Source organism: Sorex araneus, chromosome 3 (assembly GCF_027595985.1).
Source record: "Sorex araneus isolate mSorAra2 chromosome 3, mSorAra2.pri, whole genome shotgun sequence".
NCBI lineage: Eukaryota > Metazoa > Chordata > Mammalia > Eulipotyphla > Soricidae > Sorex > Sorex araneus.
In genome coordinates this window covers 237,745,709-237,770,352 of record NC_073304.1, presented here as the reverse complement: position 1 = coordinate 237,770,352, position 24,644 = coordinate 237,745,709, and the positions used below count along the sequence as shown (strand labels likewise).

Sequence of the window (24,644 nt, the reverse complement as noted above, 5' to 3'; positions counted from 1 at the left end):
GAAGCCGGGCAAAGTATTCTCAACGCTCGCCTGTCCTCTGCCAACTACAAGACCAAGATGACTGCCCTCCGATGTTCTGATGGATCTATCACATCTTCCAGAAAGGCAATGGAGAGGATTATTCACTACTTCTACTCAGATCTCTTTGACAGCCATGTCCACCTGCACACATGCCAAATTCCGCAGGATGGATATGTTGTTCCCAATATCCTCCCTTCCGAAATCTGACACTCCATTTGTCAGAGGGCCCTGGCAGGCAGGCTTGTGCACTAGCCCTCTGGTGCACGGTAAAGACGCATACAGCACCTGGTCCGGACAAAGTCAGACCCGAACACCTGAAGAGTACCATGCTAAGTAAAATGGGTCAGAAAGAGAGGGACAGACATAGAAGGACTGAACTCATTTGTGGGGTATAAGATAACATCACATGAGACTGACACCCAAGGACAGTAGACACAAGGGCCAGGAAGATTGCTCCATAGTTGGAAGCCTGCCTCATGAGCAGGGGGAGAAGGCAGCTGGGATAGAGAAGGGATCACTAAGAAAATGATGGTTGGAGGAACCGGTCAGGATGGGAGATGTGTGCTGAAAGTAGATAAAGGAGCAAGATTAATAACCTCTTAGTAACTGCATTGCAAACTATAATGCCCAAAAGTAGAGAGAGAGTATGGACAATATTGTCTGCCATGGAGGGGGGGGAGGAAAACGGGGGCGGTATACTAGGGATATTGTTGAAGGGGGACGTGCACTTGTGGAGGGATGGGTGTTTGATCATTGTATGATTGTAACAAACATGAAGCATGTAACTGTATCTCACAGTGATTCAATAAAAGAAAAAAGAAAAAAGAAGCAACAACAACAACAAAGGTTGGGCCAGAGAAATAGTACAGCAGTTAGGGTCTTCACCTTGTCCACAGCCCACCCAGTTCGATCCCCACCACTCCGAGTTTTCCAGGAGTGATTGTGGGTACAGAGTCACGAGTAACCCCGGGGCATTCCCAGATACGGCCCAGGAAACAAGGCGGGGGAAGAGCTAACACTGGCCAGAGGGACAGGACAGGTGGTAGGAATCCTGACCTGCCTGCAGCCGGCCTGCCCCAGCCCCAGCACAGACCTCCCAGGGGCCAGTCAGCACAGCAGGGTTCTGTGCCTCGCATGCAGCCAACCCGGGTTCGATACCCAGCATCCTATATGGTCCCCTGAGCACCGCCAGGAGTAATTCTCTGAGCACCGAGCCAGGAATAAGCCCTGAGCGTGCCCGGGTGTGGCCAACAAGCACAGAGACTCTCCAGAGTGACGGCAGAACAGAGTCGGGCGTAGGGAGTAGTCCCCACATGCCTGAGGGTGCAGCCAAGAAGCAAAAATAATATAAAATATAAATGAATGCCCGGCATCAGATTGTTTGCCAGGCAGCCGCAGTGACTCCGCTGCCGGGGACCTCCCTGGCGGGAGAGGCGGGACCCGCGCCTCTGCGTCCCTGTGTGCCCCCAGGACTCTCCTGGGCTCCGCCCTTCTTTATAATTATGGAGCAGAACCAGGCTCCGTAGGCGTGGCTCACGAAATGATCAGCTACTAGCCCATCGCCAGTGCTTTGCACCCGCCTAATTGGGGGAGACGACGGTGAGTTCTAAGGCTTTACTCAGGGATTACTTTTTTTTTTAATTAAATCACCGTGAAATACACAATTACAAAGTTGTTCAAGATTGGATTTCAGGGGGGGCTGGAGCGATGGCACGGCGGATGGGGCGTTTGCCTTGCACGCGGCTGACCCGGGTTCGATTCCCAGCATCCCATATGGTCCCCTGAGCACCGCCAGGGGTGATTTCTGAGTGCGGAGCCAGGAGTAACCCCTGAGCATCGTCGGGTGTGACCCGAAAAGAAAAAGATTGGATTTCAGGGGCTGGAGCGACAGCACAGAGGGTAAGGCGTTTGCCTTGCACACAGCCGACCCGGGTTCGATTCCCAGCATCCCATATGGTCCCCTGAGCACCGCCAGGGGTAATTCCTGAGTGCAGAGCCAGGAGTGACCCCTGTGCATCGCCAGGTGAGACCCATAAAGCCAAAAAAAAAAATTGGATTTCAGTCATAGGACTTTCCAATACCTGTCCCTTCAACATTTCCGGCCACCAATGTCCCCAGCTTCCTTCCTGCCACCCCGCCCCCCACCCCGGCCCCAGCCTGCCTCTTTGGCAGGCCCTTTGCTTCTCTCTTCTGGGCATTATGGTTTGTAATACCATCGATGACCTCATCAGCTTTTAATAAAAAACAGTCCTATAATTCATCAGGCGAACGAGTTTACCCCAGGACGACCACAAGAGTTGCAAAGTGGACCCGCCGACCTGGACCACCCGCACACGCGGCGGTTGCAGGCGGGCTACGGGAGGGGCGGGGCTACCCCGCAGGAGAGAGTTCATTGGAGGAGCGTGAGGAGGGCGGCGTGATGACGGCTTCCCATTGGCTGGGAGGCTGGTGCTTCCCATTGGTAGAAGCTGTTGCTGGGCTTCGTTTTATCCAGCGGCTACACTTCCTCTTGTAAATTTAGGAGGATGCTGCTTAATGCCTGTCTGGACTTGTTTTGTGTGACAGTGCATAAAAATGAAGGCGGCTGATGTATGAGCCTTTCCTTTACAGAATTCCGGCTCCAGTTTTGGGTTTCCAACCTAATTTAATTTGCAACTTCCTGGGGCCGGAGAGATAGGACAGCGGATAGGGCGTTTGCCTTGCACATGGCCCACCAGGGTTCGATCCTCGGCATCCCATAGGGTCCCCCAAGCACCGCCAGGAGTGGTTCCTGAGTGCAGAGCCTGGAGTAACCCCTGAGCATCGCTGGGTGTGGCCCAAAAGGAAAAATAAATTTGCAACTTCCTTTGACTGACCAACCTCCATTGCAGAAGCCCAGGAAGGCCCCTGTCCCTGCAAATCCACTCCTATTTGAACAAAAGATGTTCTCAGCACTCTGGAGATTGCAAAGGCTTAGGAGCTGTGTGCCAGGAAGCTGGGCAAAGCTCATATCTATATTTATCACAAAGGAAAATTTGCATTTTCATGTTAGCTCTGGATTTTTCAAATAGTTGGCAACAATTTCTGAGCAAGATGGTGACAATTGGATGAAACTAGTCTCGTGATCATAAACTACTAATGCAAAACTGCGGACACATTCCTCAGTAATTACAGTAGTAACACAGTGACACCATGAAAGAAAAAGTTGCAGGGGGCCAGAGCAATAGTACAGTGGGGAGGCGGCCGACCAGAGTTCCATCCCCGGCATCCCATAGGGTCCCCCGAGCACCACCAGAAGTAATTCCTGAGTGCAGAGCCAGGAGTAACATCTGTGCATCTCTGGGTGTGACCCAAAAAGCAAAATAATAATAATAATACAAGAAAGAAAGAAAGAAAGAAAGAAAGAAAGAAAGAAAGAAAGAAAGAAAGAAAGAAAGAAAGAAAGAAAGATACCCTCACGATGACTCTCTAATTAAAAATAAACTAATAAAAAAGAAAGAAAGAAAGAAAGAAAGAAAGACAGAAAGAGAGAAAGAAAGAAAGGGAGGGTTGTAGGATAGGGGATCTGCTGCTTCCCCAAGCCTCTGGCTTGTCGCCCAGAAGGAAACTCGTCAGCAGAGTCGGGGACTGTGCATGGGAGGACGCGGGTCTGGTCTCTGCTGGGTCAGCATGTGTCTGCAGTCGGACACACAGAGCCTCTCTCTGCTGTGAAGCCCATTTCCCCCGGACCTATAGCACCTCCTACTCTGACTCCAGTCAGCAAGTTTCTCAGCGGATGGCTCCAGTGTTTGTTTTTGTCATTGTGCTGTAGGGGCCGGAGTGGCCCTCTATGGTTTGAGCCGTGCACTCTGCATATGGCCCCTTGAGCACCACCAGAAGTGACTCTGAGGACAGAGAAAGTAATAAGCCCTGAGCTTCTGGGTGTGCCCATAACACAAAAATTAAAATAAAAGGCACAGTAGGGGCTGGAGCAATAGCACAGCGGGTAGGGCGTTTGCCTTGCACGCGGCCGACCCGGGTTCGATTCCCAGCATCCCATATGGTCCACTGAGCACCGCCAGGGATGGTTCCTGAGTGCAGAGCCAGGAGTAACTCCTGTGCAGAGCCATGTGTGACCCAAAAAGCAAAAAAAAAAAATAAATAAAATAAAATAAAATAAAATAAAAGGCACAGTAGCAGGCAGAAGAGGTAAGGGTTCGGGGCATACCTTGCAAGTGGGAACACTGCGTGCAGGCCCTCCCTGGCACTGTCCTTCCCCCAACCAGCTCTGGGCATGGCCTTCAGGCACTGCGAGGGTGGCAATGGTGTCCCAGCACTGCACCGCAGGTCCACGGCACAGTTAGGGTTAGGGTTAGGCCTGCAGCAGGTGTGGTTTCCAAGCCCCCTGAGCACTGCTCAAAGACCCCTCGAATAAAATTAAAGATCAAAAAATAATTGTATGATTGCCATATACATCTATAACATTGATACAATGTCTATTAAAAAGTTAATACAGGGGCTGGAGTGATAGCACAGCGGGGAGGGCGTTTGCCTTGCACGCGGCCGACCCGGGTTCAAATCCCAGCATCCCATATGGTCCCCTGAGTATCGCCAGGAGTAATTCCTGAGAACAGAGCCAGGAGTAACTCCTGTGCATCACCAGGTGTGATCCAAAAACCAAAAACAAAACAAAACAAAAAGTTAATACAGGGGCTGGAGCGATAGCACAGCGGGTAGGGTGTTTGCCTTGCATGCGGCCAACCCGAGTTTGATTCCAAGCATCCCTTGAGCACCGCCAAGGGTAATTCCTGAGTTCAGAGCCAGGAGTAACCCCTGTGCATCTCCGGGTGAGACCCAAAAAGCAAAAAAAAAAAAAGTTAATACAGGGCTAGAGCAATAGCACAGCGGGTAGGGCGTTTGCCTTGCACGCAGCTGACCCCGGTTCGATTCCCAGCATCCCATATGGTCCCCTGAGCACCGTCAGGAGTAATTCCTGAGTGCAAAGCCAGGAGTAACCCCTGAGAATCGCTGGGTGTGACTCAAAAAGCAAAAAAAAAAAAAAAAGATAAAAAAATAAAAAGTTAATACATGGGGCCAAAGCTATCACACAGTGGGTAGGGTGTTTGCCTTGCATGCTGCTGGACCGGGTTCAATCCCCGGCATCCCATATGGTCCCCTGAGCACTGCCAGGAGGAATTCCTGAGTGCAGAGCCAGGAGCAACCCCTGAGCACCGCTGGGTGTGACCCAAAAAGCAAAAAAAAAAAAAAAAGTATGGAGAGATAGTGGGGGTGTGAGGGAGGCATTTGCCTTGCACTGGGCCAACCAGGGTTCGATTTCCACTATCCCATATGGTCCCCTGAGCACCACCAAGAGTAATTCCTGAAGGGGGGGAGAGAGTAATTCCTGAGTGCAGAGCCAGGAGATACTCCTGAGCATGGTGTGGCCCAAAAACAAATGAAAAATGTTAATGTACGTTATAACATTGTATATGCAGAGAAATGTCTACATTTTCATTTCTCTCCATTTCTGTGGTAACTGAGAGTTGTTTGAGTGTAGAAACTAGGGTGTCAAGAAAGGAGGGGAGACTGAGGAGGTAGCTGAGGAGACAGACAGATGCCCTGGCCGGGGTGGAGCAGAGGTGACTGTGTACATCGTAAGAGTCGGGCTGGAGGGGCCGGGAGAGAGTATAGCAGGCAGGGCAGCTGCTGCAGACGCAGGTTCGATCCCTGGCACCCCTCATGCCCCCAGAGCACCTCCAGGAGTGAGCCCTGAGTCCAGAGCCAGGAGTAAGCCCTGAGCTCTGCGGCGTGACCCCCCCAAAAATAAAACAAAACAAAATCAGAACGTGCACTTCGTCCCCAAGTACAGCTCGCCCTCAAGACTTGAGCCATATATATATATATGTATATATATATATGTGTGTGTGTGTGTGTGTGTGTGTACATCGTAAGAGTCGGGCTTTTTATATATATTTATATATAAATATATATATTTGCTTTTTTGGTCACACCTGGCCATGCACAGGGGTTATTCCTGGCTCTGCACTTAGAAATCACTCCTGGCGGTGCTCAGGGGACCATATAGGATGCTGGGATTTGAACCCGGGTCGGCCACGTGCAAGGCAAATGCCCTACCCGCTGTGCTATCACTCCAGCCCCCTTGAACCATATATTTTGTAACAAGTCTTTAATTTTCAAGTCTTTGATAAGACTGATCTGAATGATTGATGTAGCTTTTAGATAGATTTGATGTATTAAAACAGATATTTATCAATTTTATTATCTATTTTGTTTTTGGGGACTAACTGGGACCATGCAGAGCTTTCTCCTGTCTCTGTGCTCAGGGATCACTCCTGAAGGTGCTCAGGGGACCACATGGGGTGCCGGGATCAAGGGGGTCAAACACATGTCACTGCCGTGCCCCGGTGCCGTCTCTTCAGCCAAACACGACCGATTTTCATGTGGTGATGCTGCAGGGCATCATTCATCATCTCATAGATCTACCCCTGTCTAACTCTCTTATCTGGTTGCGGACTGGAGTTTGCCTTGCACGAGGCTGACCCGGGTTCCATTCCTCCATCCCTCTCGGAGAGCCCGGCAAGCTACCTATAGTATCCTGCCCGCACGGCAGAGCCCGGCAAGCTACCTAGAGTATCCTGCCCGCACGGCAGAGCCCGGCAAGCTGCCCATGGCATATTCTATATGCCAAGAACAGTAACAAGTCTCACAATGGAGATGTTACTGGTACCCACTGGAACAAATCGATGAACAGCGGGATGACAGTGCTACAGTGCTCTGGTTATCAAATGCCTCTGAAGGGCGTGCGGGTAAGGGAGATGGGGTGAAGCCCCCGTGCGACGGAGACCAGCTGGAATAAAATGATGGGCTTTCACCCTTTCCAGAGCTCCTGGGCAGGCCCTGAGGGGCCTCCAAGTAAGAGAAGGAGAAAGACTGGTGCTCAGTCCCTCACTAGTTAGTGAGTCAGGAAAGCAGAGAAACCAAAGCCCTGACACGCCGAGGGTGCATCATGTCACCTGGGCCAGGGTCTCCCAGAGGGCAGGCGGGGCGCAGGGACAGGGCAGGATGTGCCTGGGACCAGCACTCACGAGGGGAAACGGGAACCCAGAGAATGTCCTAAACCAATATCAACTTATGTTTTGCTTTTTTTTTTTTGGGGGGGGGGTCACACCCGGCGATGCACAGGGGTCACTCCTGGCTCTGCACTCAGGAATTACTCCTGGTGGTGCTCGGGGGACCATATGGGATGCTGGGAATCGAACCCGAGTTGTCCGCGTGCAAGGCAAACGCCCTCCCCGCTGTGCTATCGCTCCAGCCCCATAATACCAACTTCATTTACCTTTTTATTTATTGGATTTTGCGGCTGCAGCTGGCAGTGCTCAGGGCTCCCTCCTGGTGGGGCCCGGGGAACCATATGAGTTGCCGAGGATCAAATCTGGGTCTGCCGCGTTCAAGGCAAGTGCCCTCCCCACTGTACTCTCTCTCCAGCCCTTGGCTGTCGTATTTTAGGTTTGGGGCCACTGCCCAGCATCGCTGGACATCTTCCATGCCGGCGACAAAATACATGCTCCATTCTTTCCAGCTGTGTTCAACCAGTTATATTCATCTGTGGTGCTGGGCGGGGGGCGGGGTGGGGGGAGGGTCTTACCAAGTAGGCCGAGAGCTGGACTAAGTGTGTGTGCCCAAGCGGGCACAGCTGTCAGGGAGAGGGTGGGCTTCCTAGGCCCCCCCCCCCCCGGGCCCTCCATCCGGGCAGGGGCCCTGCCTTGTGCTCAAAGCAGAGAGGAGACAGTGAGGAAGAAGGGGACGCCACGCAAGCGGGGTGCAGCCGACTGGGGTGGGTGCCATCAGGGCCCCTGGAAGATCGTTTCCAGAATGATCTGCAGGGCCAGAGAGAGGGAGAGCAGGTAGGGCCTTGCACACGGCCCCACGTGGCCCCGAGCCTGCAGGAGTGCAGGAGCGACCCCACGTGCAGAGCCGGGAGTCAGCCCTGAGCACTGCTGGGGCGGCCAGTTGTGGTGCCCCCCAACAAATACCACTTGGAAAAAGTCAGAGAGAAACTTGGCTGCCCCCCTCCCCCCTCCCCCCGTTTTCCTGAGGGCGTCCCCGGTCCCCAGCAGTGCCCCGGAGCTGAGTGGGGTCTCTGGTCCCCGCGGCCCCCCACCTGGTTCAACCTGCAGTCGTGCCTCAGCTCCCAGATGATCTCGAAGTGGTCCAGCTCCGGCAGCTCCTGGAAGCTGGACTCCCACCCCACTCGGCGCAGCACCTGGGGAGGAAGTGGGGAGGTGCCGAGTGAGGCCAGGGAGCTGGGGGGGGGAACGCGCATGTGGGGGGGTGCGGAATAGGAGGCAGAGAGCCCTGGGCCGGGGGTGGGCTGGGACCTGATTAAACTCCCGGGACTGCCGGTGGAACTCGGGGGAGTCGTTCTCGCCCACGATGACCAGGAGCCGGAGGGCGGGGTAGGGTGGGGGCCCCGTGGGCACCAGGCGCTGCTGCAGGGCGTCTGTCTGCGCATCCCCCGGGCACTGCGGGCCGTCCTGGGCGTCCTCCAGCCTCAGCTGCGGGCTGTTCCTCCGGGCGTCCTCCCTGCGGGGGCAGGCGGGGGTCAGGTGGGGCCAGCCGGGCTGCAGGGGGGGTGCGGGGGGCACTCACAGGGTCAGGGAGAGAAGGTCGTTGTGGGACGTGTGCGTGATGGGCTCCAGGTCGTAGATTCCGCTCACCAGGAAGAAGCCTGCGGGGAAGGCGGGCGGGCTCAGGGGCTGGTGCCCCCAGACCCCCGCGGGGAAGGCTGCCCGCCCAGGCTGCCCCCAGACCTCGGAAGTTGGGGGAGACGCGCTGCTTGGTCCAGTCCACCAGGAGCATCATGGCCACCAGGTGGGCCCCCGCCGAGTGTCCACACAGATACAGCCCCCTGGCAGGGCCAGACGGCGGGTCGGCACTGGGCGCCCCTGCTGCGGGGTTCTTGTCCTCCGACCCGCCCGGGCCCCTGGGTGGAAGCGGAAGTGCAGCCGCGCCTGCGGGACGGGCACCTACTTGTTGCCTGGAAACCGCTGCTGGAGAAACACGAGGCTCCGGGTGGTCTGCTCCACCATCAGGTCCAGGGTGCCTGCGGAGACGGGCGGGGGCATAAGGTTGGAGGTCAGGGGTCACAGGGTCAGGGGTCAGAGAGGGCAAAGGTTTGGGGCCAGGGGGCATTGGGTCAGGGGCTCTGGAGCAGGGGGCATGGGGCCAGGGGTCAGAGTGAGGATATGGGGTCAAGGGTCAGGGGTCAGAGGGGGACACGAGGTATGGGGTCAGGGCCAGAGGAAGCAGTGAGGGACTCAGGGTTGGGGGTCTGGGGTCTGGACCAAGGTCAGGATTCAGAGGGGTAGGTGCAGGGGGCTGGGGTGGGCGGGCCCCTCAGGACCCTCCTTACCCGCAGGGGCGATCTGATAGCCCACGATGACCACGGCCACTCCCTTGGTGGTCAGCAGCTGGACCATGAAGGCCGACTCGTCCTTACTGCAGGGGGCAGAGCAGGGCACTGGGCAGCGCTCGGGCCCGTGCGGGGTCAGCAGCGGGCACAGACTGCCAGCCGCTGGGGACGGCAGGGCCCGCCCGGCCCCCAGGACCCTCGCCCCCGCCCGCCCCCACTGGGGCCCCTGGGTCCTTTGTCACTTGCTTGCCTGGGCCCCCAGCTGCAGCCCAGGGCCCGTCCCCGCAGGCGTCCGGGCTGGGTCCCCGACACCCCCAGGGGTCACTCCCGAGCACAGCTAGGACTGGCCCCTGCTACTCCCAGAGCACTGTGGGGTGAGCCCAAACGCCCCAGATAAAGAGTGCCGAGCATAGGGGCAGCGCCATGGCACAGCAGGGAGGGTGTCGGCCTTGCGCACGGCCAGGCCGGGTGCGACTCCCGCACCCTGCAGGGCCCCTGAGTGCAGAGCCAGGAGCAAGCCCTGCGCACAACCAGGAGGGGCCCCAAAGCCAGCTAAATAACAGGACCAAGGGCCACCTGGGGCGAACTCGGGGCTACTCCCAGGCAACAGTGCTCAGGCTGGGGTGTCCAGAGTGGGGCTGCGACGTCAGCCAGAACTCACGGATTGGGGGCAACTGCTGTGACCCCTGCTGGGCGGGGCGGCAGGGAGGGAGTCTGGGGCCCAGGCCGTGGGGCAGGTGGGGTGACGGTGCTGAGTGGACAGTGGCACACGCTGGGGAGACCTGGGAGCCTGGCAGTGCAGCAGGGAGGCCCTGAGGTTCTCTCCGGAACCTTCCACAGGGGTGGGCTGAGCCCCCCAAGCCCCTGCTGGGTCCCCGCGGGCTGGGAGGGAAAGGAGTTTGAGTGGCGCCAGGCAGCTCTCCGGGAGGGAGGCCCCCGCCCAGCCCCCGCCCCGCTCACCTTCCGCTCTGCCAGTACCCGCCATGGAAGAACACGAAGACAGGCCAGGCTGCAAGGCGGAGACAGGCGCGCGTCAGGGTGGGGGCCCGGCCCAGGGTGGGGGGGGGGGCGGCTGGGACTCACCCTCAGGCCCGTCCGTCGGGAAGTAGATGTCCAGCTTCTCGCGCTCCCCCGCCCCGTAGGGCACGTCCACCTCGTTCCTCCGGGTGGCCCGGGCCTGCGTGGTGGCTGGCAGAGGTGGCAGGACGCTCAGAACAGCGGCTGCGGGCCCGGAGCCACGCGGCCGACCCCGCTGTGCCCCCCCCAGCACGCACGGTCCCCCAGGCCCCCGGGAGTGACCCCGAGTGCCAGCTGCAGACTCCCCGCAGGACAGAACAGCCGCGGTCGTCTCCTGTCTGTTTCCGGGCCCCTTTCTGCCGTGGCTGCAGGCCCTGTGCCCCGTGGACGGTCCCCAGAGTCCCAGGAACACAGCCGCCCGGGGCGGGAGCTGTGCACGGGCGCAGGGTCCTCGTCCAGCCCCCAGGGGCCAGTACCTCTGTCCACCTCACTGTGCGGGGTGAAAAGAAACAGAAACCCTCAAGGGGAACCGCTCGGGGGCGCCGGGCTGAAGGGTCCCCCGACACGCTCGGGGCGCTGACACCCCCGAGAGAGACGCACTCCTGACAGACCCCACCGCCCGCTCGGCCCCGTTTCCCTCCTCTGGGCCTTTCCTCCCCGCGGGACCCTCCCCACAGCCTCGTCTGCCACTGGACTCCGGGGTCACCCTGGGCTGCCGTGAACAGCACTGTAGGAACAGGCACATAAGTGAAGCTGCATATTCCAGTTATTTCCAGTTAGGAATATGGGGGGGGGGGCTGCCAAGCGCTGCCCGGAGGACCCGGGGCCAGTGGCTCTCGGCCAACCAGGCCCAGTGGTGAGGCCTGCGGGGGTTGCCTGGGCTTCTAAATCACACCCAGGGGAGCTAAAGGAATTCCAGGGCTGCACTGGGGTCTGGGGGGACCGTGGGGGGCTATGGACCAAACCAGGTGACTGCACGCAAGACACTGTTTTGTTTTGATTTGGGGGGCTATACCCTCGGTGCTCGGGCCCACGCGTGGGGCGGGACTGAGCTGGGCCTGTGTGCAGGCGAGGCCGGCACCTTCCCGCGGTGCCGGCTCCTGTTTGAGGGTGTGAGGCAGCTCAAGGCTGGAGCTCGTACTCAGGACATCAACACATGGTCCCTGAGCACTGCAAGGAGAGTCCCCGCAGCACCACCGTGAGGCCCCAAAGCCAAGAGAACAAGGGGCCGGAGCAAGAGCACAGCGGCAAGGCGTTTGCCTGGCATGCGCCCACCCGGGTCAATCCCTGGAGCCCTGCGGGAGCGATCCCCGAGTGCAGAGCCAGGCGTGGCCCACACCCAGGACGAGGGCCAGTCCGTACTGGGGACAGGCCTTTGCTTCCTCTGCAGCTGCCCCCCGCTTGGACCCCCAGCACCGCCTGTGGGAACAGCCAGGCTCACCCCTGAGCAGAGCCAGGAGCGGCCCCAACGCCCAGGGGTGTGGCCCAGCTTCTCTCCCCGGCTGTGAGGGGCTGGTCACTGCCCACGTTCGCACCCAGGAGGCACCGGTCAGTCCTGGCCACCACCCGCTCTCCGGGGCACTGCCAGGTATGGCCCACAGACAACAGAAATTGTCTTGGCAGCTAGTTACGCTACTTCAAACAGGACCGAAGCTGTCCAGCCGGAAGAGGTCTGAAACAGACCCGTCCTCAGAGGTCCGTGCGTGTGGAATGAGTAACACAGAGCTTTATGGTTTAAGTCCTCTCCCTCCCCAGCAGAGCAAAGTGCCTTTTGTAACCAGAGAACAACAGTTTCCTCAAACAGCCCTGCAGGGCCAGAGCAGCTGCTGGCTTAAAGCTCCAGCCCAGGAGTGTGCCGCCTTGCCCTTGCCAACAGCCCGGGTGATGGGCTGGAGGGAATGTGCAGGGGGAGGGGAGGGCGTTAGCCAACCGGATCAATCCTCAGCATCCCACGTGTCCCCTGAGCACCGCCAGGAGTGACTCCTGAGCACAGAACCAGGTGGAACCCTTGAGCATTGCCAGTTGCGGCCTCCAAAAAAAAAATCAGATGTATTGGATAACGTTGGTTTGTTCTTTCTCCCTCGCCAGTTTAGGTTTGCTGATTTACACCCATCACAATGCTCCGGGGCCCTCCTGTGTTTACCTTTAACCTACTTTCCGCTCTACTTCCCATATCTGTTAATCATTATATCCCCAAAATAAGCAGCAGTGACTTGTAAATCAGATTCCTCTAAGGACTCTGGATTTTGTATATGCAAGCGAAACGTTGCTTTGCTCTTCCCTTATGTCCTTTGCACAGTTGACTTTGGAGCAATGTCCTTTTGTATAGACACAGGAAAACAGTTAATACTATGCTTTTGTAACTTGGGAGTTAATTTTTACTCAGAATAATTACTTACTCTTGGACATCTGTCAATTTATTCAACTTGGGGGCTGGAGTGACAGCATAGCGGGTAGGGCGTTTGCCTTGCACGAGGCCGACCCGGGTTTAAATCCCAGCATCCCATATGGTCCCCTGAGCATCACCAGGAGTAATTCCTGAGTGCAGAGCCAGGAGTAACCCCTGTGCATTGCCGGGTGTGACCCCCAAAAAAGAAATTTACTCAACTTAAGTCTTAGTTGCCCTTAGCTCCTAGCACCCCAAAAGGAGGGTCCCAATGAAGGAACTTGGATGGACCCAGGGAAAGCCGTGAGCTAGCCTGGTATCAAAAAGGACCAGGCCTGGGGCTGAAGCAATAGTACAGCAGGGAGGGCGTTTGCCTTGCACGCGGCCGACCCGGGTTCGATTCCCAGCATCCTATATGGTCCTCTGAGCACTGCCAGGAGTGATTCCTGAGTGCAGAGCCAGGAGTAACCCCTGTGCATTGCCAGGTGTGACCCAAAAAGAAAAAAAAAAAAAAGGACCAGGCCAAGTGCCGTAAAACTTATAAGTTAAGAGCACGCTCATGGAAGAAACTCTGTCATGACCCAAAAAGAAGTAACTGAATAAGGACCCTGCTTGGGTTAGGCAATAGCTGGGGTCTGTCGCGAGAGGAACCCAGGAGAGCCACCCTTTCAGCTTAATATATCTCTTACTGTGTCCATACAACATGACCAAAAATATGACCAAGAAGTAAATTTAAGGGGCTGGAGCAAGAGCACAGCAGGTAGAGCGTTTGCCTTGCACTGAGCCGACCTGGGTTCGAATCCCAGCATCCCATATGGTCCCCTGAGCACCACTAGGAGTAGTTCCTGAGTGCAGAGCCAGGAATAACCCCTGTACATCGCCGGTGTAATGCAAAAAGCAAAAAAAAAAAAGTAAATTTAAGATGACCACTTAAATGGAAATGGACTAAGGAGAAATTCTTCCCTTGGGCGATCTCCTTGCAGGATGAGAATTTGTCCTAGAAGAAGCTTCCCCTGAGGGCAGGGCCTTTCCCTGTTGATTGTGCAGCCCTGTTCCCTCTTTTGTTTCTTTTTCTTGGGTCACACCCAGCGATGCTCGGGGGTTCCTCCTGGCTCTGCACTCAGGAATTACTCCTGGCGGTGCTCAGGGAACCATATGGGATGCTGGGAACCGAACCCAGCCCTCCCCGATGTGCTATCGCTCCAGCCCCTACCCCCACACTTTTTAAACATAAAACAACAACAACAAAAAGGTGTTGATGGGGGTCCAGAGTGATGGTACAGCTGGTAGAGCACTTGCCTTGTACTCGCAACCCAGCTCGAGCACCGCCAAGAGGGCCGAGCCAGGAGTCACCCCTGAGCGCTGCCAGATGTAGCCCAAAATGGAGAGAAGGAAAGAAAGAAAGAATAGAAAGGAAGGAAGGAGACAGAGCGAGCAAGCGACCGTGAAAGGACAGAGTGATAGCACAGTGGGCAAGGCACTTCTTGCCTTATATGTGATTGACCAGGGTTCGATCTCTGGCACCCCATGGGCGCCCCTGAGCACTGCCAAGAGTGATTTCTGAGTGCAGAGCCAGGAGTAAGCCCTGAGCATCTCTGGTCGTGGCCCCCCAAACAAACAAACAAGCAAACAATGAACAAACAAACTTTCAGAATGAGTTTTGCTTTCTGTGGGTCCCACCTGGCTGGAGAGATAGTGCAGTGGGCAGGGCACTTGCCTTGCACACGGCCAACCCGGGTTCCATCCGATTCCTGGCATCCCATTTGGTCTACTGAGCACCACCGGGAGTGATCCCCGAGTACAGAGGCAGGAGTAAAGCCCTGAACCCCTGAGCACTGCAGAGTGTGACTCCCAAAAGAAAGAAAGGAGGGCCAGAGTCATAGTAGAGCGGGGAGGGCGCTTGCCTTGCATGTGGCTGACCAGGGTTTGATCCCCAGCATCCCAAATGGTCCTCAAACAAGGCCAGGAGTAATTCCTGAGTGCAGAGCCAGGAGTAACCTCAGAGTATTGCTGGGTATGACCCAAAAAGCAAAAAAAAAAAAAAAAAAAGTAACCCCTGGGCATCGCTGGGTGTTGTCAAAGGCAAAGGCAAAAAAAGAAAATAAAAAGGGAAGAAGGAAGGAAGAAGAAAGGGCTTTCAAACGAAAACTCCGAACATGCGGGTAAGCCGCACACCCGGTCCAGCGCAGCAGGGCAGCGGGAGCCCCGACAGCGCGCGGGCCGCCGGCCCAGCTCCGGGTTCACACGGGGAGATGAGGACGTTTTGCAGCCGGGCGGGCAGAAGCGCGATGCCCCGAACGCGCCCGGTGCCTGGACGGTGTGCCCGGGCAGGCCACGTCGCCTAGCACGACAAAGCAAAGCAGGGGCTCGCTATGCGTGCCTCTCTTTCCGCTCTGGCTTAACTCAGGCAGAGAGGGGGAAAGCCAAACCCCGCGGAGGGAGGGCAACCGGGCCTCGGTTTCCCCGGTCCGCAGCAGCCGCTGTAGGGAGGCTCCGCCCACCCCGCTGCTGACTGGCCCCCGGGGAGAGGTCTGTGAGGCTCCGCCCACCCCGCTGCTGATTGGCCCCCGGGGAGAGGTCTGGGAGGCTCCGCCCACCCCGCTGCTGATTGGCCTCCCCGGGCGGCGGGTCCCGGGCTTTGCACTGTCTGCCCCGGGATGGGATCACGCGCCGCGGCTGGTTCTGCGCGTGGATCTGCAGCGAAGAGCAGAACCGGGGGTGTCGCCTGTCCTATCTCGCAGGAACTGCGCCCGCGCCACGCCCAGCCCGCGGGATCCAGGCTTTCGTGCATAAAGATGACAGCAGTTTTCTTTCCTGTGTTTTTTTTTTTTCCTTTTTTTGCTTTTTGGGTCACATCGGCGATGCTCAGGGGGTGATTCCTGGCTCTGCACTCAGGAATCATTCCTGGCGGTGCTTCGGGGGACCCCATGGGATGCTGGGAATCGAACCCGGGTTGGCCGCAAGCAAGTCAAACGCCCTCCCCGCTGTACTATGGTTCTGGCCTCATAGGTGAGTCGTTAGAAGAGAATATACAGGCTGGAGCGATGGTACAGTGAGTAGGGCTTTTGCCTTGCACGAGGCCGACCTGGGTTCGATTCCCAGCATCGCATAGGGTCCCCTGAGCACTGCCAGGAGTAAATCCTGAGTGCATAAGCCAGGAGTAACCCCTGAGCATTGCCAGGGTGTAACCTGGAAAAAAAAAAAGAAAAGAATATCTCCCATTGCAAATTAATAGTTTTTTTTTTTTTTTTTTTTTTTTTTTTTTTTTTGCTTTTTGGGTCACACCCAGCGACGCACAGGGGTTACTCCTGGCTCTGCACTCAGGAATTACTCCTACCCGTTGTGCTATTGCTCCAGCCCCAACAAATTAATAGGTTTATGCTGTTAAGGATGAATACAGTTTTTTTTTTTTCAATGAGGTGTGTGCGTGGGGGGCGGGTGGGCCATACCCAATGATGCTCAGGGGTTACTCCTGACTCTGCACTCAGGAATCACTGCTGGTGGGTCTTGGGGGACCATATGGATTCTGGGGATCAAAGCCAGGTAGGCTGTGTGCATGGCCAGCCCCCTCCCCACTGTCCTATGGCTCAGGCGCCAGCCTGCCTTGTTTTCCCACTCCGTCCTCCCTCCCACCGCTGTGGCCTGCAGGCTGTGCTTCCCCCCACCCTCTGCCTTAGGCCAAAGTCCAGGCAATGGCCACCGCCCTGCAGTACCCTCGACTCCCAGCTGTGTATAGGTCTCCAGGGTCTCGGCCGCTCCCCGCCGGACCACCCACTTGCTGGGGGTGTACTGGGTCTCCAGCTCCTGCGGGCCAGACACAGACTGTGAGGTCCCTGTTCCCCAGACCGCGTGCCCTGCTGCCCACCAGCGCCAGGCGCCTCTCCGCCTGGGGACCCCCTTGGCCTCAGCCTGCCCAGCAGTCCCCGCTCTCCTCTGCCCAGTAATCAGTTTCTGGGGAGGACAAAGGAAACAAAGGTCAGTTTGGAATTTTTTTCATGCCAGACACTGAAAGCAGATAACTGGGAATCTGGGCTGGCTCAAATGTCAGGCTCAAAGGTTCGGCCTCACTGAAAGGGGAGTGAGGACCCAGATTTAGTAGGAAAAGCTCAAAGGACGGAGAGTTCTGACTTGGAGGAGGCTGGGAGTGGGGGGCTTGGTAGCAAATGCACGGGTCCCAGTGTCCATATCTGTGTAATGCGCCCGCAGGCAGCAGCTTGACAAGGTTAAAGGCCATCAGGCTGGGGAGGATGAAGCCGGCCACTCAATCTGCGGCAGCCAGATGGGGACATAGTGGGCTTCTGGGCCCTACCCAGGCCAGAGCAGGGAGAGAGAGCACAGACGGGAGGACTTTCCGGAGCTTTCTTGGGGGCTGTTCCCCTCTCACCAGATCCTTATACGTGTGACCAAGCCCTGCACAGGTGTCCAACCCTCAGGGCACCCCCTGCGGTGAGTGCCAATGTCTACCTCCTTGCACTGTGTGCACACATCTTGCTTAACCTTAACAGCCCCAGATGCGGATGGGGGCGCAGTGGGCTTCTGGGGTCCCTCACAGGCCAGAGCTGGGGGAGAGACAGTGCACAGACAGGAGGACTTTCCGGAGCTTTCTTGGGGGCTGTTTGCCTCTCACCAGATCCTCACATGTGTGATCAAGCTCTGCACAGGTGTCCAACCCTCACGGCACCCCCCGCGGTGAGTGGTGCCAATGTCTCTACCGCCTTCCTCTGTGTGCACACACCTTGCTTAACCTCACACTCAACCGCGAGGCTTAACCTCACCCCGACCTCCCGCGGTGCCACGGACAAAAACAGAGAGGGCATTGGTCTTTCCTGGGCCCTGAAAATCAGGCTACCAGCAGCGAGAAGACGAACAGAAGAGAAAGAGAAATTTTGCTAGAAGTTTCTGGGAGGCTCCAGGCAGCCCCGGGAGTAGGTGCAGTCTCAGGCTTCTACGCTTCCCCCCTGCAAGCCCACCTACTCTCTAACCCTCGCTCCCCCAACGCCCATAGTGCATGCAATCCCCCTTGCCTCTTTAGACATCTTCTTCCAGGGAGCAGGACGGGAGAGAGCCATGCCGCAGTCTTCAGCGCCGGGATGTAGCTGCGGGAGAGCACTTGGGTTGAATGCGTGAGGCCCTAGTTCTCTCTCCCGCTCAGCAACAGAAAGGACATGCAGGTAAGGTCAAGAGCATCCTTAACCCCGCGGTGGTTCCCGGGCAGGAAAGCCCAGTTATACCTGGTGGGCGGAGGCTCTCCAGCCCCGCCCCGCCCCGCGGCCTGCCCACCGCCGAGCCCCGCCCACCCGCGGCCCGGCGCGCGCGCGCGGCCCCGCCCCCTAAAGAGCGGGCTCCTGACAAATCTCCCGCCGGCCCCGAGGTCGCGCGGCGATTGGCTCCGGGGCGGCGGCGCCGGCTCCCGATTGGCCAGCGCGCCGGGCCATAAAGCCGGCGGGCGGGAGCCGGCGCGCGCTCGCGTGCCTGCAGCTGCTGCGTCCCGCCGGCTTCCCCGGGCACCATGAGCTGCGTCAACCTGCCCACCGTGCTTCCCGGCTCCCCGAGCAAGACCCGGGGGCAGATCCAGGTGTGGGGGGCGGGGCCGGGGCCGGAGCGCGCGGGGGTCGGGCTCCGGCGTCCGGGGGGAGCGGACCCCAAGAGGCTTCTCCTTTTCCTCTCAGGTGATCCTCGGACCCATGTTCTCAGGGAAAAGGTAGGACGTGCAGGGCCGGGGGCTGGGCCACCTCCTCTCCCCCCGCCGCCCCCCGCGGCCCCCTGGATCTGCAGCGTCCGGAGACACCCCCCCCCCCGAAGCCCCTTCTTGGCCCCTCCGGGAAGCCACTGGGTGGAGGCCGCCTCCAGGCTCCCGCCTGCCCCTCCCTGCCTCTTCCAGCCTCTCCCTGCCCCTCCCTGCCCCTCCTGACCCTCCTGACCCTCCCCAGCGCCCAGCTGCCTGCAGGGCCTCACCCCGTCCTGGAGGCGCGTCCACCGCATCCCGCCTCCCCGCTTCCCGCCGAGAAACTCCAGTGCTCACGCTTGAGTCACTTTCTGGTCCACGGGGTGGGGGCGGGGCGGCTGGAGGGCTGGGGCTTGTTTCTGCTCAGTGCTCAGGGGCCCGGGGACGCAGGCGCCCCCCGCCGGGCCTCTGGCTGTCTTCTGTCGCCCGGGAAGCTTCTGTGGCCGTCGCAGGGTCCCATCCGTGATTGCTTTGGCAGCCCTGTCCACCCTCTGCTCCGCTTGGTCCCCTCCCAGGGACTTCCGGCCGGCCCAGGGTCCGGGGCCGCGGGTGCTGATGCTCTGCCTTGCCCCTGCAGCACGGAGCTGATGAGACGCGTCCGCCGCTTCCAGATCGCCCAGTACAAGTGCTTGGTGATCAAGTACGCCAAGGACACGCGTTACAGCACCCACTTCTCCACCCACGACCGGTCAGTGCCGCCCCTGTCCCGCCGGCTCTGTGGGGAAGGTCCTGAGCTCTGACGCGGGAGGGCGGGGCGGGGGCGGGGCCTGCAGGGACCCAACCAGCCGGCCTTGGCCCCCCAGGACCCGGGTAGTGTCTGGACACTGTCAGAACCGAACCTGGCGGTCCCTGGCTTGTGTGAGGCCTCGTGCCACCTAGGCCCCGTCACCCTGGGCGAGCAGGAGGTGGTCACCCCCCCAGCTCACGGGAACCCCTGAAGAATGGGTGGGCGCAGGTCAGCGGGCCAGTCTGGGGTATCTGCCCACGTTCGCCCCGTGTTGGGTTTTCTTCTGGTGTGTGTGAGGGGGTTGTGGCCACACTTTGGTGCTGGGGGCCCCGTGGGACCAGGGCTTGGACCCGGACCCCTATGTGCTCTATCATCCATTTCGGGGGAAGCGTGTTTGGGGGCCAGACCCATCTGCTCAGCGGCTGTTGTGTGTTCTGTGTTCGAGTGACCCCAGCAGGGCTTGGGGACCCTATCTGAGTGTTGCGGGGACTAAACCTGGCGCGCCTACGTGCTCTCTAGCTCCTTTGTTTGGGGGCCACACCCAGTGCTCAGGGCTTACTCCTGGCAGGACCCCGGGGACCATATTTGGTGCCGGGATTGAACCCAGGTCTGCCCCGTGCAAGGCCAGCACCCTCCCTGCTGTCCTATCTCTCAGGCCCCTCTAGCCTCCGCCCCCCCTTTTTTTTTTCTTTTTGGGTCACACCCGGCGTTGGGTTACTCCTGGCTCTGCACTCAGGAATTACTCCTGGCGGTGCTGGGGGACCATAGGGGATGCTGGGAATTGAACCTGGGTCAGCTGCATGCATCGCTCCCGCCCCTCTAGCCCTTTTTTTAGGGACGTGAGGAATCACCTGTCACACTCAGGGACTCTAAAGCCCTAGCAGTGCTCAGGGAACTGGGCGAGGTGCTGGGGATGGAACCAGGCAAGCTCCTTCCTGCCCTGGGCCTCTAGCTGCTGTCTTTCCGGACAGCCTGGCCCGGAGTTAGGGACAGACGGGTTGAGTCGGTTTGACAGCCGCGTGCGGGGCGTAGCAGCGGTCCCAGGGAGAGATGATGGGGGAGGCGAGAGCCAGGAGATCTGGGTCCCATCCCAGTGCCAGGCCTCCGTGACCCAGTGTCCTGTGGACTCACGCTGCCCGGGACAGGCCAGAGTTTTGCCTCCTGTGTTTTTAACCGGGGCCGAGAAGGGGAACGGAGCCACCTGCCAGCGCCTGAGGTGGGGCCCAGCGAAACCGGGGGCAAGTCTCACCCTCAAGCCTTGCTGGGCTCCAGGAACCCCCGGCCCGGAGGCAGGCTCTGAAGAGAGGGCTGAGAAGGGGACAGGCCACAGGCACCCGCCCTGGACAGAGCATCCCCGCGGGGGCAGGTGGCCCCAGAGCACCCCCTCACGCTCTCGCTCCCGAACCTGGGTGCTGGCGCACTCAGGAAGGCTCGGGCGCTGGGGGAGGGGCTGTTCCCACTCACGGCGACAGGCTGACGCTGCTGCTGGTGTGGCCCCTTCCCGGGAGGAAAAGGCTCACGGGCAGAGCATGGGGGGAGGGGTGCTTGGCTGGTGCCGCTGACCTGGCTTCAGTCCCTGCACCGCATACGGTCCCCTGAGCCGGTCCCTGAGCCGGTCCCCCGAGCCGGTCCCCCGAGCCAGTCCCCCGAGCCAGTCCCCCGAGCCAGTCCCTTGAGCCAGGCCCCCGAGCCAGGCCCCCGAGCCGGTCCCTTGAGCCAGTCCCCCGAGCCAGGCCCCCGAGCCGGGGGAAGCCCCAGCACTGCCGGGTGACACCCTCCCCCTGATAAAAAGATGATTACATAGCTATAGAAAGGCGAATGTCTAAGATACTCACATTAAAATCCGGCTTTGTGTGGGCCGGAGAGGTGATGCAGGCGTAAGGCCCTTCCTTGCGTGCGGAGGCCCTGGTCGGAATACCCGGCACCACACGTTTCCCCAGCACGGCTACGTGCAGCCCAAACCCGCCCCACCTTCCTTAGAAACAACCTGCTTTTTTCCTCTCTCTCTTTTTGGGTCACACCCAGCGATGCTCAGGGGCTCCTCCTGGCTCTGCACTCAGGAATCACTCCTGGCGGTGCTTGGGGGACCCTATGGGACGCTGGGGGTCGAAGCCAGATATGCCGCGTGCAAGGCAGATGCCCTCCCTGCTGTATTGTGGCTCCAGCCCCAAAGCAACTCTGCTTTTTTTAGGGGGGAGGGGGCACTTGCAGGAATGGTCACAAAGCAACACAAAAACTGCTTCTTTATGTATTTATTTATTGGGGCCACACCTGGCGATGCTCAGGGGTTACTCTGGCTCTGCACTCAGGAATTACTCCCGGCGGTGCTTGGGAGACCATATGGGGTGCCGGGGGATCGAACCCCGGTCAGCTGTGTGCAAGGCAAGTGCTCTCCCTGCTGCACTATAGCTCTAGCCCTTACATACTTCTTTTTTTTTTTTTTTTTTGCTTTTTGGGTCACACCCAGCGATGCTCAGGGGTTACTCCTCCTGGCGGTGCTTGGGGGACCATATGGGATGCCGGGGATCGAACCCGGGTCGGCCGCGTGCAAGGCAAACGCCCTCCCCCCTGTGCTATCGCTCTGGCCCCAGCCTTACAGATTACAGTTGCTCACGGTTGCACACATTGTTTCAACACCAGCCCTTTATTGCCCACTCGCCTCCACCCCCAGAAGCTGCTGTCTCGAGCCAGGGACACTCTGTGGCTAGGGGCACGCACGGGCCTCAGGCAGGACCCGAATTCAGTCCCTGGCACCACGTGGCCCTGCAAGCACCACTAGGCATGGCCCTGGTGCCCCTGGCCCACCTGGCTGGGCTGGCCCATGACCACTGCTTAGCCAGCTCCCCCCTTCCTGCAAAAATCAGCTTTTCAAAAGTTACGCGGGGCTGGAGCGACAGCACAGCGGGGAGGGCGGTGGCCTGGCACGCAGCCGACCTGGGTTCAGTCCCCACATCCCATATGGTCCCCCGAGCACCGCCAAAGTTAGCGCATCCACGGGCTCCGGAAGGGCCGGCCTGCTCTGCCCGGGGGCCCGAGTGACGGCGCTGACATCAGCTGGCTCAGGCCCAGCCGTGGCGGGTGCGGGGATGGGGTGACCGGGTCACTGTGCCAGGGCCTTTGCTCGCCCTGGTCCTTCCCACGCACAGGCTGGCGCTGATGCCCCGCCGCGCCCCGCCCCCGCAGGAACACCATGGAGGCGCTGCCCGCCTGCCTGCTCCGAGACGTGACCCCGGACGCCCTGGGCGTGGCCGTCATAGGCATCGACGAGGGCCAGTTTGTAAGTGGGCTTCACCGGGCACTGCCCTTCCCGTGCGCCCCTCGGCCCGTCTCCACTGGCTGAGGGTCCGGTCCTGCCGGCCGCACCTGCCGTCCCCCACGGCCGGCTCTGCTCTGAGCTCACCTGGCGGAGCGCGGGGCCCACGTGCAGTGTTGGCTCCGCTCCTTGCCCAGACCCTGCGGAGCCGCTCGGTCGCTCCAGTCACTGGGCACTTCCAGAGCCTCCCGGCCTGGCACCTGAGCCTGGCTGAGGTGGCCGGCTCGAGTCGGCCACTTGAAGGAAATTCCAGTCCCCGGTCAACAGGCTCTGCCTGGGGTGTGGCCCCCAGCACCCCCTCCCCGTCCCGCCCACTGCCCTGCTCTGTCTGGGGAGGGCAGAGCCGGGAGTGCCACCGAGCAACCAGAAACCAGGGGCAAAGGAAACTGCATCCTAGCCAAGGTCACGGGGGCCTTCAGACCCGGGCAGCCAGAGCCGCTGTCACTGCAGTGTTGGGCCGTGGTGCGCAGGAGGCTGCCCAGGCCGGGGGCCCACGCGGGTCTGCTCAGGCTTCGGTCTCTCCCCCAGTTCCCGGACATTGTGGACTTCAGCGAGGCCATGGCCAATGCCGGGAAGACGGTGATCGTGGCCGCCCTGGACGGCACCTTCCAGAGGAAGGTACGGGGCCCGCCTTGGTTCTGCCGGGAGCCGGTGGGGGTGGAGGGCCCTGAGCACTGGGGCTTCGTCCGGGGGACCCTCCCGGGCCCGTGTCCAGCCCTGCCGTCTCTCCGTGGGCCTGCAGGCTTTCGGGAACATCCTGAACCTGGTGCCCCTGGCGGAGAGCGTGGTGAAGCTGACGGCCGTGTGCATGCAGTGCTTCCGCGAGGCGGCCTACACCAAGCGGCTGGGCGTGGAGAAGGAGGTAGGTGCCGCCCACCTGGGCTGGGGTGGGGGCGCCGCGCCCCCTCAGACCCGGCCTCCCTCCCCAGGTGGAGGTCATCGGGGGAGCTGACAAGTACCACTCCGTGTGCCGGCCCTGCTACTTCAAGAAGGCGCCGCCGTCCACCGCACCCGACGACCCCGACAATAAGGAGAACTGCCCGGCGCCGGGCTGGCCCGAGCCCACGGGCGCCAGGAAGCTCTTTGCCCCCCACCACATCCTGCAGTGCAGCCCGGCCCACTGAGCCACCCGGCCCCGTGGCCGCCCCGGTTCCCTCCTGCCGCCAGCGTCACCCCTGAGCGCCCCAGCTGGGGGCAGGGGGCCGCCAGGTGACGTGAGCAGCGCATCTTCTTCCCCTTTGTGGCCCTCGCTGCAGTTTCTCTTCTGCTGGGGAAGTCCACGGCGCGGCCCCCGCAGCCCCGGGCCCTGCGCCCGGCCCCACCCCAGCAGCCCAGCCTGCTGGCCACAGGTTTTGTCAAGGGCGGGGTGGGACATGGTTTTTAACGGATATGTGAAAGGAATGATCTTAATATTAAAGTTAGTATTATTTTGGTTTTTTTTGCCTTTGGGTCACTCGCGGCGATGCTCAGGGTTCCTCCTGGCTCTGCAACTCAGGAGTCACCCTGCTGCGGTCACACCTGGTCAGCCGCGTGCAAGGCAAACGTCCTCCCCACTCCAGCCCTGAAATTAGCATTTCTGCCCCTTACACCTCACTGCTCACTGACATGACGTGGATGGGGCTGGGGTCGTCTCCCGTGTCCGTGGCCCTCAGGACCAGGACATGCGCCTGGGGCATGGCCCAGTTTGATGGGATGGGCTTGGCTCCGGGGTCCAGGCTGTGCCATGTCAGGGGGGCTGGGCCAGGGTTCGAGCCCCTCAGCCCTTCCAGCTGCTACTGCCACGTGCAGAGGTGACCCTCAGCTCCAGCCTTTCCTTCTTGGGTGGGGCGCAGCGCCGGGCTGCCGAGTCCCGTCTGCAGGGCGTGGACGGGCCTTCTCGGGGTGCCAACATCAGCTGAGCAGGCCGCAGGGGATGACCCTAGTGGGCAGCTCTCCTGCCCGCCTCGCCCCGGCCCAGGCCCAGCAGGGCCCTGGCAGGCGCCCATGGTGGCTTGTTTACCAGCTGAGCTCTTGGCTATTTTAAGCGGCTGCTGGGGGATGGGCAGAAGGGGACCCCGGGGGAGG

The 24,644-nt window shown here is 59.7% G+C and overlaps 2 protein-coding genes across 8 annotated transcripts; one reads left to right on the top strand and one right to left on the bottom strand.

Moving 5' to 3' along the window:
• Positions 1–7,598: 7,598 nt before the first annotated feature.
• AFMID (arylformamidase) lies at positions 7,599–19,113 on the bottom strand. Its single transcript, XM_055133319.1, has 12 exons — positions 18,771–19,113; positions 17,840–17,911; positions 16,529–16,619; positions 10,496–10,600; positions 10,373–10,421; positions 9,413–9,498; positions 9,031–9,103; positions 8,811–8,908; positions 8,650–8,728; positions 8,379–8,583; positions 8,162–8,263; positions 7,599–7,877 (listed from the first exon to the last, which is right to left on the bottom strand). Exons 1-12 carry the CDS (start codon positions 18,795–18,797, stop codon positions 7,845–7,847), a joined length of 1,020 nt encoding a protein of 339 aa, XP_054989294.1. The 5' UTR covers positions 18,798–19,113; the 3' UTR covers positions 7,599–7,844.
• Positions 14,950–24,620, top strand: TK1 (thymidine kinase 1). Of its 7 annotated transcripts, XM_055133325.1 has the most exons (9): positions 14,950–15,824; positions 16,660–16,790; positions 17,848–17,986; positions 18,485–18,516; positions 19,118–19,228; positions 22,451–22,544; positions 23,109–23,198; positions 23,323–23,442; positions 23,510–24,620. In XM_055133325.1, the coding sequence occupies exons 3-9, from the start codon at positions 17,981–17,983 to the stop codon at positions 23,702–23,704; spliced, it is 648 nt and encodes a 215-aa protein (XP_054989300.1). In that variant the 5' UTR covers positions 14,950–15,824; positions 16,660–16,790; positions 17,848–17,980; the 3' UTR covers positions 23,705–24,620. The 7 variants fall into 7 exon arrangements, with proteins under 7 accessions (XP_054989300.1, XP_054989301.1, XP_054989297.1 ...); XM_055133326.1 differs by lacking the exon at positions 16,660–16,790 and having other exon boundaries at positions 17,862–17,986; XM_055133322.1 differs by lacking the exon at positions 16,660–16,790.
• Positions 24,621–24,644: the final 24 nt, after the last annotated feature.